The following is a 15,509-nucleotide window of genomic DNA, read 5'->3' as shown; positions in this document are numbered from 1 at the left end:
AGGATAGGACAAAGACACGCTGTGGAAAAGATCCAGAGATTAATAACAACTAATAATTAAATGCAGAGATGTGTATAAACACATAGAGAGTGAAAAAGGTGACAGAAGAAGAACCACTCAGTGCATCATGGTGGAACTCCATAATAAACCTTAGTGTGTGAAGATAGATATGATGCAAATGATTTACTCAGATGAGTAAATGTACCACAGAGCTGTGATCAGGATCCTCCATGAGTCCCATTCATGTGCTAGTTCATTCATCCACCAGACTCAGGCTCACCTGTCCTGTGCAGCTCTATTTGGTGTTTCCAGGTGATATCCAGGAGTCTGCGCTGATGCTCCATCTTTTCCTCGTACTGCACAGGATCATTATGAACTTCAGTCTCCTCCTTCAGTCCCAGCTGCACTGCAAAAACTCAAAATCTTACCAAGTATATTTGTCTTATTTCAAGTCAAAATATCTAATCACACTTAAAATAAGCCATAATCAGCTAAAGAGTAACGTTTCAGTGAGATATAGGAACTTGTTTTTAGACAGTGCATCTTGGATATCTTGTTAAGTGAAAAACTCTTGAAAACATATTGTTTTGAGTCATATCTCACACGAAACAAGCTTTTTTGGCATTTCATAAACGTTTTAAGCTGCTGTGTTATTTGTAAAAGATGTATCATCTTGTTTCAAGAAATAGACCTAACTTGAATCCGGACATCAAATCTACTTTATTGAGAACTGCAGGTTAATATCATGCCCAACATTGCATTATTATGAGTCTTAGTATCTTAAGCACAGTGTATTTATTTTTCTTACATACCAGTCAAACCATATCAATGTGACATTGAAAAAGAGGCAAAACACTGAAATTGTTTCCCTCTCAGTTGTGTTGCACTGAACAGATTGCGCCAAAAGTAAAATAAAAAGTAAATTGAACAATTTTTTTGCCAGTCTTTAAAAACATTATTTCAGCCCACATATTCACAAAAGACTCAAGAATAATGTTTGATGATGTCAGTTAGATCATACTTCACTGGAATGTACTTGCTGTTATTAAAGTTTACATAGTGGTATGCTGTATAATCAACAAGATTTCCAGCATCCACAAAAATATTTGCCTGAGCTAGACAGGGAACTTCTACCTCACAAGCTAAATATTGATCATTCCACCCAACTGTAGAGAGAGGCTGGCATTCAAAACAATACACAGATGCATTTACAATATAGATGTTTTTAACAAGTGCAAACTCTGGAGCATCATTTATGACATCAGAAATAACCAAAGATTTTTCACATGAATGTATATTTCTATGTAGCATAATCCACTGTACAGAAACTACATGTTCAACTCGCTCAATGAAGTCTTTAATCTTGCCTTCTACATAATGAACATTTTTCACCTCTTTGGCTGGACCCATGTCGACTTCACTTGAAAAAATGGGATGTTTCTCATGCACGTTCTGACTACATTCATAAAGTTGGTTGTGCTTCACAAGAGATTTACAAATATTCTTAAAACTACTTTTCAGAGCCCACTGCTTGAAGAAACAATGTTTTGACTCAAAACGCATACACATATGCCTCACTGTAGGACCAAGAGCCTTAATCTGAGAAGGAAGATGCAGTAAATAATGCTGTTTAGGTATAATATTTTCATCTGGAAACAGTTGTTTGAAATGTTTTAAATGCTGCTCTATTAAAAGTTTCAATCTGGAGAGAGTTGAGACAGCAATAATAGGTGAAAACAGAATTTTTATGATCTCTAACATGTTACGTAGCATTTGTGTGTAATGATTTTCTCCAATTTTGTCCATAAGAAATGGAAGGATCTTCAACAAAACCAGCATCTGCCCAGCTGACTGTTTCAATTTATTGTCATTTGATGACAGCGTACTGACAGATATGGGGCAAGGCTTATCCCTCACATCAACAGGAGAATAAGGGAAACACAGAATTGCACTATTGAATGAATCTAAGTTCATTTGCCCTGAAAGCACAAGATTCTTTAAAACACATTTGATTTCATATGGGGCAACGCCTTCAAGAATAACATGCATGATGTCTTGTGGTGTTTGATTGATTATATCAACGTGAGGAGATTCTGTTAACTTGCTTCTCCTGTTTATACCATACGTTATTTTTAGTTTGTCTTTCAGAAAGTCAGTACTTGCCTTCTCAATGTCATTACATTGCCTGTTATGACTGGCCATGGTCCTTTTAACAAACAAATCTTCATTAAATTTTTCCTGCATATCTTCAAAGTGGCATTCGCAGTGCCTGCATTTACTGTAGGCAAAACCCACTCCTTCCTTAAATCCAGCCACTTCATGCTGAGCTAGAGTGTCTCCACACACAGATATGAGTGCCCCATGAATTGTCCTCTCACCACTTGCAGTGACAACTTGGACACCATCACACAGCTCAATTAAGTCACGGTTAATCCTCTCAAATATCTCATCTATACCACAACGGGAAAGATCTTTTGATTTTACCATGGCAAGCAGACGGATAGCAGGAAGTCTTGATCTGTACTTAGGGCTGATGTTACCTAAGGTGTAATAAATCAATAACAGCTTGTTCTTGTTTGCCCGAGATCCAAGAGGATTGCATAGTTCAATTTCATCTGTATATAAAATCAACTGTAATGCTGTAGGGACTTTAATAAACAGTGGGTGCCACTTAAAAATGTCTCCATCAATGAAATCATGAAGAAAGCCATCCTTGCATGGCTTTGGCCTCTCATCAATCATTGCAAGCATTCTTGGATGTGATAGCAGCTGCTCCAAACTTTTCACCAACGGTATGTAATGAAAACAATGGTCCTTAATGGCAAGAACTCTGGAGTCTCCACGCTTCGAATAACAGACTGTTTGTTTTGTGACAATAATCTCTGGTTCAACTGGTTTTAACAGTTCTTTGATGGTCTTGTCCTGCAAATGGGTGGATGCAATTTGAGTGAAAGGGTCAACAAACTGGTCAAATACCCCCACTGCATCACTCTTTAGTTGATCCAGGTCCCCAGAATGTCTCTCAATCATGTCACTCATTTGTTGTTTTAGGTGCTCCAATAATACGGCCTGATATTGCTGGATTCCACTCACGATGTGGTTAACAGCTCTCTGTGGAAGAGGAAAAAAAACAAAGGAAAATCCTTAATTACAAAATTCATATGAAAACACAGTCAACATGCAAACTCACAGAGACACAATTTTTGAAAATGGAAACCTTCAGTTACATAAAGTTAGTGAGATGCAATGAGCAAAATAAGTTACCCCCACCACCCAATTTTTTTTGTAAAGAATAATATTGCCTTATGCAACGTTAAAACCTTGTTTTCACTTAATTATAATGCATTTTGAGGAATCGGATCATAGTTGGAAATGCAAATTGAAAATTTGTGTTGTGTGTATTATGTTGTCTCTATTCTTAGCTCATGCTAAGGAAATATAGTGATAGGCAGATTTTGGATGCAACATACATGTCTATTTCCATATATAGTGGGGGAGTGAGATCTGAGTGGTCACCCATGAAGTACATGGAGACACATTCTAATGTCAGGTGTTTCACTCACATACCTAAAGCTGTCCAATTATGATCAGATCATTCAGGATGCCAGGTCTGAACAGTGCCCAAGTTATAGTTTGAGCACTGTTAAGCATAAGTTAAGCATATTGCTTTTAGGTTGTCTAACAATGAAATACAATTCAATTGAAAATTAATGGCATAAATTACCTGTGTCAGTCGATGTGTTTCCTTGGCTTGAAGAAGAAATGCAGTTGCATGTTTATAAATGTCAAGATTCAGGTGACCCTCTCCATCTTCTTGAAATCCACTCTGAAACAGAATAACAAAAACATATCTATTAAAACAGAAATAAATAATTGCATTGATAGGTAGCAATCACCAAACAATATTGCATTCATTAGTTAGCTAGATTCATGCCCATAAGGTACAAGGTAGATGTATTTTTACTGACTGATGTCTTTAATTTGAGCTTTTAAAATGACAACTAAAATGACAAACAAAGCAGTACTTGATAATAGATTAATAAGACTAGCAAAGCACATGGAGAGCTCAGTACAGTATAGTTTAAATTCCTTGATCCTGCCTGATCACCCCCAAAATTAAATTACTTGTTTATTGGCCCATTTCTGACATTTCCTGAAAATTTAAAATCTGTCCATAACTTTGAGTTATTTTGCTAACAGTCAGACAAATGCCACCAAAAACATAACCTCCGGAGTTACTAAGAAAAAAAAGGTAAAGAAAAGAAAAACAAAAGATAGTTTTAGAAAAAAAAGTAACAGTTAATGTTGTCAGTAGTCTTACTGTTACTTCGGAAATGTAAATAGTTATTTATAACTGATTACTCATTTAAAAAATATACAAAATAACTTACTGATTGGTTTGTATGAAAGTAATTAGTTATGTCAGTTATTTACTGTCGGACAAGTGACTGACAATTTGAAATATGTTATATTTAGTAGTTTCACCTTTAAAAAAACAACCAATACTGACAATAAAAGTAATATTGACTTTAATGCTCTTATTAATGTGAAGATGAGTATTTTTTGTGTGTTTAAATTTTTTTTGACAGTAACTCTGAACAAATCATGTAATTTTGGTTTGCTTTGCCTAATAGTCATTCTCTAAGTTGACCTTGAACACATTATACGTAAACATGATAGCGACCTATTCAGTTAGCTGACTGGCTTTTACCAGCTGATTTCAACACGTATTTCAACAATATATCAACTTTTTTTTTTAAACTAATAGGACTTTCTGCAAAGTTTGGATGCATTCACCGGAGCGAACGGATGACTGAAAAAAAAAAACAGTCTGACAAGACTGCAGCTTTGTGTTTCTGCCACAGCTCTCATTTACGTTTCAGGTGAGTTACTTAATTTAGCGAAGCAACTAGTTCGACATTCATCACTGTTAAAATAAAAGTACAACATGAGTCTGTCAAAAACAACACATTTAATGGACGTACTTGGATCAGCCAAAGTAAATGCTAACATTATGTTACAGCTTCTGCAGCTCGTTTCTCTGGCTTTTGTTAAAATAACTTACCGTTAGTGCGGGAATGCTTGAGCCCTCGTCAGTTACTGAAGAACTGGCGTTAGTTTGGTTGATTGGGGCCATCCTTTCACCTGCTCCAGGTAAACCGTGGCGGGTTGATCCATCCTCCTCATCCGCTTCCACTCCGAGAAGGTGACGCGCGTGTGTCCGCTTTACGTGATAGTAGAAGGAGTTATACACTCTGTACTCACTCGGACAGCCATCAATTCCACACACCACGCGAAAGTCAGGGCTGCGGCTGTGCATGGTATTAATGTGACTCAAAAGTTGTCTCAGAGTCAATGCTACAAACACGTAGCATATAAAGCAACGCCAAATCATGTTGGAAGCTACTATGTTTCATTCGGTAGCGCGGGCTGCAGTTGTGCCGTAAAATAACTCGTTACCATGGTTAAACGCGCCTGCTAAATTGTCGTAAATGTGGGGGATAAACTAAATTATTTTTTTATTAACCTATAATAATTAACGTTATTTTGCAATGCACAGAGACAGTTGTTTGGTTTAAAAACCAATCAATCATCCTTTTAGGATTTTTGGGCCAAAGAAATGTCAGGCAAATTGAAGACGAACTTCGTTTCTGGCTGTCGTGAATGATCTGGTGGACATCTTAAGTTCATGTAGACACGTGCCTGCCACTACTGTCCGAGAGTTCGTTGCATTCGTGTTTCATTGGAAGTAAGTTAAAATGTATTATACAGTGCTCATTTTTTGTACATATTACACTCCTTTCGAAAGTTCTAAATGTTTTGGTGTGTTTATATTGTATAACGTTGCAGGCGAACAGTGACTGGACGAGGCAAGCTAACGCCAAAAAAAGCTAACTAGTGTGCTAGTAGGCTAACAGCATGGAAGGACTGGATGAGGTCACAGTGTCGGTTTTAAAGGGTAATGTATGCAAATTTTATTTTTAAACAGATTAAATGGACTTATGTTTTACATAGGTGTATGAACACGGAAGTGTGTAAATTACATTATTTTATAAATAATGGCGTTGATGATGTTTAAGTAATTTTTTTACCTTCCATTTCATGTGATCATTTCCTCATTTTAGGAACATTTGTAGTTATTTGTTTTACTTATGCAAGTGTATTTATTCATCCTTAGAGGTGGATAGTTCTCAGTAACATTTACCAATTTACATTTAATTGATTAACTTTTGTGGAAAAAAGTACTTATAAGAGTAGTTTTACTGCACTATATTTTACACTTTTACTTGAGTAGATTTGTAAAGAAGTAACTGTACTCCACTACATTCCAAAAAGCTCAGTTCCTTTAATAATACCTAAAGCTGGATAAAAATTCAGTGTCCAATATATAAAAAATGAGGTCAACAATGTTACTAAAGTAGTGTGATGATTTGTTTGTCTGTAAACAGAATTTTTCCACAGCAGTTAGCCCAGCAAATATGTTTTTTAATTTAATTAATTAATTTTTTTGAGGAGAATACTTTTTTCTTCTACTTCATTTTATTTTGAAGTAACACTACTTTTACTTAAGTACAGTCTTTTTAGCATGTTGATCATTAGCTCTATACAAAAAACAGTAGCAGACAATGAGCTATTCACATTTCTATACTAAACTAGTTAGCAATAGCAACAAAATTTTAATGAAGTGTCAACTTTCATAGTCTCGTCTCTCATGCAGTTTCCTTTGTAGGGCATAATTTCATCTTGCTATGTTTTTCTTCCAATGTGTTCATAGCTGCAAACATCAGCGAGGGAATGATGGGCACCCTGTCTCGTGAAGACTTGCAGGATCTTTTCCCAGGCCCAGAGAACTTTTTACGGAGAAAAGCTGTCTGGCGTGCCTGTCAGGATGTACTGGAGGTCAGTTTCTCAGTCACTCACCACCTCTTAAAATTGGCATCGTCGTGTTTTTGTTCCTTTTGTAATTATTTTTTTGTTTTAACACCAGTCACCAAATATACCTATTTTATTTTAAGGGAATAATGGAATGAACCTGCTATCAACCTGCTATTAATGAGGGCTGTCAATTGATTAACAAAATGCACTCAGTTAATCACAACACAACTCTGTGATTAATTACAACTAAAATACTATAAACCACATATACTACTGTTACCTGAATTTTCTTTTTTATGTTCTTATATAGAATTGAAGGGTGCAATATAGGTAATCATTACAATTTATGGAGGCAATTTTATAGACTTGTGAAGAATAACACTTTTTTTTTCTTTTTCTTCTTTTTTTTTTTTTTTCTTTTTTTTTTTTTTTACATCAAAATTACGGTATTGAATAAATCAATCTGCAAACCTCAACTTTGATAAATAAGTCACATCATGGTCAGTCTATGGTCACTTAGTTGTGAATAGAAAATATTGTCTCCCTGAAGCTGCCTTACATTGTAGGAACCATCGTCCATCATAGAAAACACTTGCAGAGTAACAACCAGTCTGATTGTCAAATCAGTTTACCAGGTTTCTCAACTCTGGAATGTGATCAAACCACCGATTACAACTAGTTTAACCGTGGGCAGAGTTGAATGGCTCTTCACTATTCTCCCCACCCCCCTCCACACACACACAAACACACACACACACACACACACACACAAAAAAAAAATTTGCATTTTGCTTTTATTCATTATTATTTATTTTACAGGAATCTGGCCAAGATGACTCAAAATTTTCAAGCAGCTCCTCCATTAATGAGTCACCCAAGCAACAGACATCCACTACTGTAAATGCAACTCCTGCAAAATGCACAAGCCCTGAAAAGGTTGTGAAGTTATTCTATCCAGAATATGTATTGCACACTGACACTGAGCTTGAGCAAGTCCGCCAACAATACTTTGAGTTGTCAAAGAAAGGTGAAGAGCGCAGCTACAAAATGTCAAAGGAGCTCAGATGTCGGCTCATCCGAAACACCATGACTAGTATGATTGCAATCCTGAGGGCAAAAGGGGATGGAGAATCGCATAGATACCCATCAAAACCAGAAATTACAGCAATGGCGAAGAGAATAGTGCAGTACTACCCTATGCTACAGGACCAAGGCATCAAGAATACATGGGTAAGTGAAATGCATCCACTTCAATACCAAAGTGTTTCATGTTGGACATTTTAGTAGTGGTTGGAAAAATGTATTAAATGTCCTATACAGGTTACTGTGTACACACAGCTAAACAAAAGACTGCAAAATGTGAGATCCCCCCAAAAAGCCACTCCAGATGGGAGACATTCAAAGAGGTAAGGCTGCAACTAATTAATTTTAATTTTAGCAATGATAATTCTGTTATTCATTTTCCTCATTAATTGATAAGTTGTTTAGTCAGTACGATGTCTGAAAGTTGTGAAAGTTTTTCCTCAAAAGTCTTCTTTTGTCCACAACCTGACAATTTTAATTTCAACGATAGAGGACAAACAAAAAAGCTAAAATCATGTTTGGGCATTTTATTAAGGAAAGAAAGAAAGAAAGAAGTGATCCAATATGATCAATCAAGTATTTGGTGACCTGCCTTTAGTTTCCTCACCTGTTTTAGCATGAAAGGAAGAAGCACTTTGTGTTATACTTTGTATATATGAAAATGGCTATACAATAAAGATATGAATTGATTGAGTTTATAGTTGATAACTAATTGATTAACTTGGTATTAATTGGTATTGGTATTAATAAAAGCCAGTATATTATAAATTTAAAGAGCTGGGTACTGTGGTGTGTTTATAGTATAAGTCTGTGCAACATCACTGTCTATAACCACTCAGTATATCATGTAAAGAAATGTTTTTAAAAAACAATGTGCCTCACTAGAGGCTTTTTTTTTCTCTTTTTAACTGTTTTTTAATTTAGGTTCCAAACTAATTTTTAAAATGTATTACCCTGACACAAAATATCTCTTTGCTATGTCTTTAAGGAAAAAGGAAAGCACAAAACCTACTTGAAGAAGAACCCTCTACCCTGCCAAGTCCTAATAGTGAGTCCATTCAACTGCCTCGTGTGTGTGTGTGTGTGTGTGTGCGTGTGTGCACGCGCGCGCACCTTTGTAGGGGTGCACTTGTGTGCCTACATATAATTGTATATGATTGCATGACCATATGTAAATTGGCATTTACATGGTAAATATTTTGAAAAATGAATAAGTATTTAATAGTTAAGTTCAGAGCTGTAGTTTTTTGTTTTTTTTAAAGATTTAACTCCATTAAAGTATAGTCTATACTTTTTTTTTTTATGGCAGATTTCTGACATTTGTCATTTTAATGACGTAAGATTTTTTTTTTAAAGTGAGAGACATTATTTATGTAATTTTGTGTCTTGCAGCAAACAAGCCTGCAGATATCAACAGTCCAGACACCCACTGTCCAGCAACCTTGGCCAAACACTACAAGACCCTACAAACTTTGTTTAAAAGAAAAAACCCAAACCACCAGGATGTCTCTCAGCTCCTGGATTTGGAATTTTCAGCCAGAAGAGCATTCATTGATTCAAATACTATTCGCGAGGAGCACAGACACAAAAAGGTTCTAGAAGCATATCCTTGCTTCAAGGACATTGGACATGTAAGTCATTGTTGAATCCACGTGATTCAAGCCAAACAATGTTTATCATACCAACTTCTTGCTCCTCAGTGATGCATTGACATGTTTGTATTGGTATGCTGAATATTTTATAGGTGATGGAGGAGCTTCATCGCATCTTGGATAAAGAAAATGCCAACTTCATCAATGAACTGAAGGGAAGATGGCAAGATTTCTGCCAGAAGGTGCAGTTTTTTGGTGTGTGGAAAAAGACGCTGAAGCCCCCAATGGGAATGGATAAAGGTAAGCAATGATGTTTTGGTGTTATTGGTCACCAGAGTTTGGATCTTTAAGCATGTTAAAGCAGTAGTCCGTAAAGTAATGTCACTGAGGACAGGAGGAGGAGAATTTGAAATTTTAAAGGCCTAATCCCCCACTCCCCTCTCCTTCTTGAAGGAGCTGAAAGCCGCACCTTTACTAGTTACGCGCAGGGAAAACAGACTCAACGCTACAAAAGGCTAAAATACAAACCAACAGGCCAGTTTAGGAAAAGGTTGTTGTGTAGGCTCACTACACAACATACAATGTAAGATAAATCCCTTTTTGTTCCCCCTCCCTCCCCTCCTCAGCATTAAGTTTTACAGACTGACATTAATGCAATGTAGGTCAATGTAGGTGTAGTTAGCATTCAAGCATAAGTCATATTAGCCTACTGTAAACACAGTATACAACAATTATCTACACCATTTACCTTTTTTTTTTAGGTTACTGTGACAAGCTTGAACTATGGATTACAGCTTTAACTTTCATGTGCTAGTGTCTTGTTGTTCACCTTTTCAATCCACGATGGTTGTCACTGGCCAAATATTTGTTGTTGTTTTGTTTTTTTTTGATCTTGACGATTTTGTTTAAGTGTGGTAATGAGATGATGATTCTTTTTTCTGTATAGCTGAACAGGCTCTTGAGATCCTACATGTGCTGCCATCACTGTTCCCATCCACCTCTGCTCCTCCAAAGAGGGCACGGGATGCGAGTGAGGCTCTGGTGCATGTCCTTCAGGTGAGTTGTGTAAAATGTAACAGTTGTTTTTTGTTTTTGTTCTTTTTGGCTCAACAGTATTAAAAAAAATGCTTCTTCTGATGAGTGCCAAAGTATTTTATATTCACATATTATATGTTCTAAGCCTTCAAAAGGCACCTAAAACACATTTTTGGAATGAGGGTTCTCACAGGTTAGATCTCTGTTACCAGTAAATACAAACATGGATGCATTACGTGGTAGCACATTTTTATCACCTCAATGATACCTAATTAAATGTAGCCTTGGTTTTCTGTTTTTCAGGAAGGCTAGACAGATGTGAACAGTAATTCCATCGAGAATAATTAAAAGTAGCAATTTCAGATGTGTTTTCTCAGAACCTCAACTTTTGTTGTAATTTAGCTTTAGTTATGTGTTTGAAACAAAAGTGCATCATCCTTACAAAAGTATGTCTGTGTTATGTGTTAAAGGACCAAGAAGACCCTAATACCTATCTGATGAAACGTCCTCTCTCCTGCCCAGTCCTAATTGTGAGTCCATCCAACTGCATCCTAGCGGTAGGAGATGTGCCAATAACCACGTTTCCAAAAGACTTGGTTACCGAGGGTGCTTTATACCTTATGGCCTACTATTACACCCTTCACCTTACATACCCAAAGTGTGTAGCCACTCTGCTGTCCGTCATACAGACGGAGGTTCTCTTGGACAAAATCCATGAGAGAGATCTCACATCATCTTACAAGAAGAGCATGGCTGAGTGGACAGCTTTTATTGGCCAGTAAAGCCATTATGGTCAGATGGACTATAGGAAAGCACTTCCTCTCTCCTTCCACGGCTACTACAGTTGGTTGCGATTGATTTTTGTTTGTAATTTGGCCAGGTTAGCCCAGTGTTATAATTAAGGGTGCACGATAATAATGGCTAACATGCCGACATTTTGTGTTTGGTTTGTGCAGTGCAGAGACAGCCTCGCTTTTAGTTAATTTTACGATTTTTTTTTTTTTTAAATGTTGAGTTTAGACAGAAGACTATTCAGAAAATAGGCTCTACTGTGAAAGAGTAAATTGACTAAGCTGAGACTGACTAGTTTGGTATAAAAGTAAGAATTGCTTTATTGGGTATTGGCTAGTACAACTGTAAAATATTAGATATAGCTGAAAAATCAAATACTGTGCATCCTTAATGATAATGTTATGGTATTGTTTGAAGAATGTGGTCAAATGTTCATGTTAAAAGCACTTTGTAATAATAAATGTTACAGGTTGAGGAGTTTTAGCCTAGCAGTGTTTGTCTGTACTTTGCCTGTGCAATGCACATATGTTACAGGTGTGTTTAGTGTTAGATTGGGCAGGGGAAAAAAGTCACTGCAAAATGGCTTTCTTTTATGTAGTCCCCTCTGTTTATGGGGTTTTATCAATAAAGTTGTTGCTTTTGAAGTCTATAGTTCTCATTTTTTTTGTCTTATAATCAGTAGGTAAAAGTCTTGAATATGGGGTAAATGCACTAGAAATAGAGAATTATTACAAAAAAGATTGCCTAATACTAGTAAAAGAATGCTAACTTTAATACATTTTGTCTCGAAATGCCAGTTTCTAATCTTATTTCAAGTAAGGTGCTGGACTTAAATCTAGATTGGTGTCACATTTTTAGAACTGAAAATAAGTTATATACACTGAAAACAATGAGGATGATGTTGGGAGGTTTATAGAAAAAATGCTATTTTTGAGGGGAAAATACTACTTTTGAGCACCACAAACTTATTATGAGACACAAACTTCACAACACTAGTAAAATATAGCTAAGAATGAGTTTTTCCAGCTAATTTCAAGATCTCGTAAGGCTTGATTCACTGTCTTATTTCAAGAAATCTTGTCAAGAGAATTTTCACTTGTTCCATTGGCAGATTTTTTCACTTATTTCAAGCAAAAAATATCTTGTATTAAGTTTTTTTTTCTTGTTTTTGGAGGGCCATTTTTTCCAGTGTGCTCTTGCTCCTGACTGCTGCACAGTTCCTCCTGTTCCTCTTTAATCTGTGGAGGTTCTGGTTCCTCCTGGTCCTGACTGCAGCTCCTCTCCTGGTTCCAGACCTGCTGCTCAGGGAGAACCTCCTCCTCCTCCTCACAGACATGCTGCTGTGGGACGTCTGGAAGAACAGAAGAAAGAAGTCACAACCACAGAAACATTAACAGGACTTTACAGCATAACTGCATCGCTCATGAATGTGAGAGTTCAGCCATATCAGCTGCAAGTCACTGATCTCAGATCTGCATTTATTCAGATAAAGGCAAACCCAAACTTTGTGTCACTTCTTTCAGTCACGTCCGTGACTCTGAACAACAACATGGTGGACTTTGTTTTTCTCACTAGTGATGGGTCGTTCGCGAACGAAATGGCTCTTAGAGCTGGCTCTTTTAAGTGAACGATGCGAGCCAGCTCCTTATTAGGAGCCGTGGGTTTTTTTTTTTCTTTCTTTCTCTTGCCCTCTCTCTCTCTCTCTCTCTCTCTCTCTCTCTCACTTTTTTCACTTCATGCTTCAGCCTTGTGTTTGTGCTGAGCAGAGACAGGAGGGGCACAAACAGAGCCTTGCGTGTGCGCCCTCTAGTCTAACTGGGGCGCACATGCAAGGCTCTCGCAACAGCAGTAGCACACGAAAAGAGCAGGAGGTAGAGTGAAAGAAAGAGCCGGGAGCAACAACTAGAGACAACATTGTCACAGAAAAGAAGCAAAATCTGGAACCATTTCAATGTTATTGACAATACAAAGGCAGAGTCTAGAGTCTGCAAGAAGAGTATCATATAGAGCCGGCTCCACAAACACAGGCACCTGAGTGTGATATAACTGAAGGTGCCAGTGTGTCGTACCCACTGAGCTGGTGGGAGGCCAAGGCTTCAATTTATCCACGTCTTACCCAGATGATGACATGGAGACTGCATTGTGGCAACATCAGTCCCCTCTGAGAGAATCTTCTCCAAAACAGGACAGATAATTACTGACAGAAGAAACCGGATCAGCTCCTCAAAGCTGAGACACTTGGCATTTCTAAATGCCAACCTTTCCCTTAATTAAAGAGGGGCGTTTATTTTATTTTTGTTTTGCATATTTTAATAAATTTTTTATTGTGTTGTGGTTTACAGTGCCTTGTGTTGTTTCCTTTTAAATGTGTTTAAAAGGAAAAATCTGAAAATTTAAATAGTTAAAAGTTGAATTGTAAATAGTTGGGTTTTGTATTTTATAATTTATGTTTTTTTTTACATTTTGTGTGGTGTGAATAAATAAAATAATATTTATATAATAAACATATAAATAAAATCAATTTTTTTACATTAGTAATTCATTTTGTGCATAATTTTATATTGTTGTTGATAATAAATTGATTAAAGCAACCTGAAGAGCTGGTTGGTAAATGGTCTGCATTTGTATAGCGCTTTACTTAGTCCCTAAGGACCCCAAAGAGATTCACACTACATTCAGTCATTCACATACTGGTGATGGCAAGTTATGTTGTAGCCACAGCTGCCCTGGAGCGCACTGACAGACACTGGTGCCACCGGGCCCTCTGAACACCACCAGTAGACAAACATGGGTACCCAAGGATATTTGACATGCAGCCAGGAGGCAGCCTGGGATCGAACCACCGACCTTCTGATTAGTGGCTGACCTGCTCTGCCACCTGAGCTACAGCCTCTGATAGAGCCAGTTCTCTAAAAAGAGCCGGAATTCCCATCACTAGACCAAAACTGCCATCTTTCTCGCTTTCCCTGCCTAAAAATATGCAGTGGCTGCTTCAATTTCAGGTGGACCCTCTAAACCGCAGGTAAGAAACCATTTTTCATCATCCTTCTTTGCTATTCCACTGGACTGGACATAAGTTAAGTTTTTATTAGCTATATCTGGTGAAGTTGTGGTAAAATGCTAACATTAGCCTAGTCACTGTAGCAAGCTTACCTGCAGTTAATATTTGCTTAGTTTAGTGATGCCGTGTCTTTTAGGAGTAAGAGGCCAATGTTGTAGCAGCGGAACAAGATCTTATGAACAGGTTAGCACAAAGTATTCAGCAACCTCATACTGCATTGCAGCAAAATGCAGAGCAGTCTCATGAGCGCTGAGATGGACAAGCCCAGACCCTAAAACAGACAGTGCAAGAGGAGATGGAAGGTTAGTAATTTTATGGAAAAATTATACTTTTAATTATTTTGATTTGTAAAAAGAAACAAACAAGCAAAAAATAAATAAATAAATAAATCAGTTTCCTGCATTTCTAAAAGTTATTACTGCTTCTCACATATAGGTAATTCTCAGGACTTTTTAAATCACAAAAGGGGGTGAAAATTGCTTTTCCCCACTCCAAAGTAGTCTGCTGAAGCCTAAATCCAGCAAGCGGTGTGTATATAGATGTAGTGAATAAGGGCTGTACCAACACTCCTGAGGAGCTGCAGCAGAGCCAAGCAGGGCTGGGAAAGAGGTCCCTCATGTTGACTGATCATGTGAGCCATAGAATGGTCTCACAGTTTTAATTTAATTCAACTTATATTAGAGAAATGCATGTACATTAAAAAAAAGTTTTTATCTCAAATGATAGTGATAGGTATGCAAATGACAGCAGTTATTCCTTTTTCACATATTAGTACTGATAAGAGTATAATAATTATTTAGAGTTTAACCAATTGTTTCCCCTTATATAATGTTTTAGATTAATAAAATGATTACTAAAGAATATCCCAAAATGGATGGAGTGTAAGGATGATTGTTGCACAAAATAATAATTTAATTTAATTTTTAATAATTATTAAAAATAATAATAATTTTCCTTTTTGAAATTGTTTTATTTAGACGAGACTGAAACGTGAAAATTGTAGCTATCGACATCAGGAGGAACCACCTAAATACAAAGATCAATTCAAAGTGCAATTAAAAGACATCATA

At 36.8% G+C, this 15,509-nt stretch overlaps 2 protein-coding genes across 2 annotated transcripts; one reads left to right on the top strand and one right to left on the bottom strand.

Annotated features, from left to right (window-relative positions):
* Positions 1–257: 257 nt before the first annotated feature.
* LOC146371055 (uncharacterized) lies at positions 258–5,395 on the bottom strand. Its single transcript, XM_084955036.1, has 4 exons — positions 5,066–5,395; positions 3,725–3,826; positions 1,324–3,111; positions 258–401 (listed from the first exon to the last, which is right to left on the bottom strand). Exons 1-4 carry the CDS (start codon positions 5,393–5,395, stop codon positions 258–260), a joined length of 2,364 nt encoding a protein of 787 aa, XP_084811162.1.
* A 462-nt stretch (positions 5,396–5,857) lies between these two features.
* LOC146371054 (uncharacterized) lies at positions 5,858–11,540 on the top strand. The gene is made up of 6 exons (XM_084908757.1): positions 5,858–5,959; positions 8,948–9,007; positions 9,352–9,590; positions 9,704–9,851; positions 10,498–10,607; positions 11,057–11,540. The coding sequence occupies exons 1-6, from the start codon at positions 5,920–5,922 to the stop codon at positions 11,366–11,368; spliced, it is 909 nt and encodes a 302-aa protein (XP_084764883.1). The 5' UTR covers positions 5,858–5,919; the 3' UTR covers positions 11,369–11,540.
* Positions 11,541–15,509: the final 3,969 nt, after the last annotated feature.

Source organism: Perissodus microlepis, chromosome 16 (genome assembly GCF_051167445.1).
Source record: "Perissodus microlepis isolate ML-2025 ecotype Zambia chromosome 16, ASM5116744v1, whole genome shotgun sequence".
Lineage (NCBI taxonomy): Eukaryota > Metazoa > Chordata > Actinopteri > Cichliformes > Cichlidae > Perissodus > Perissodus microlepis.
Note: the sequence above shows the minus strand (reverse complement) of the source record. Positions and strands in the feature narration are given on the sequence as shown.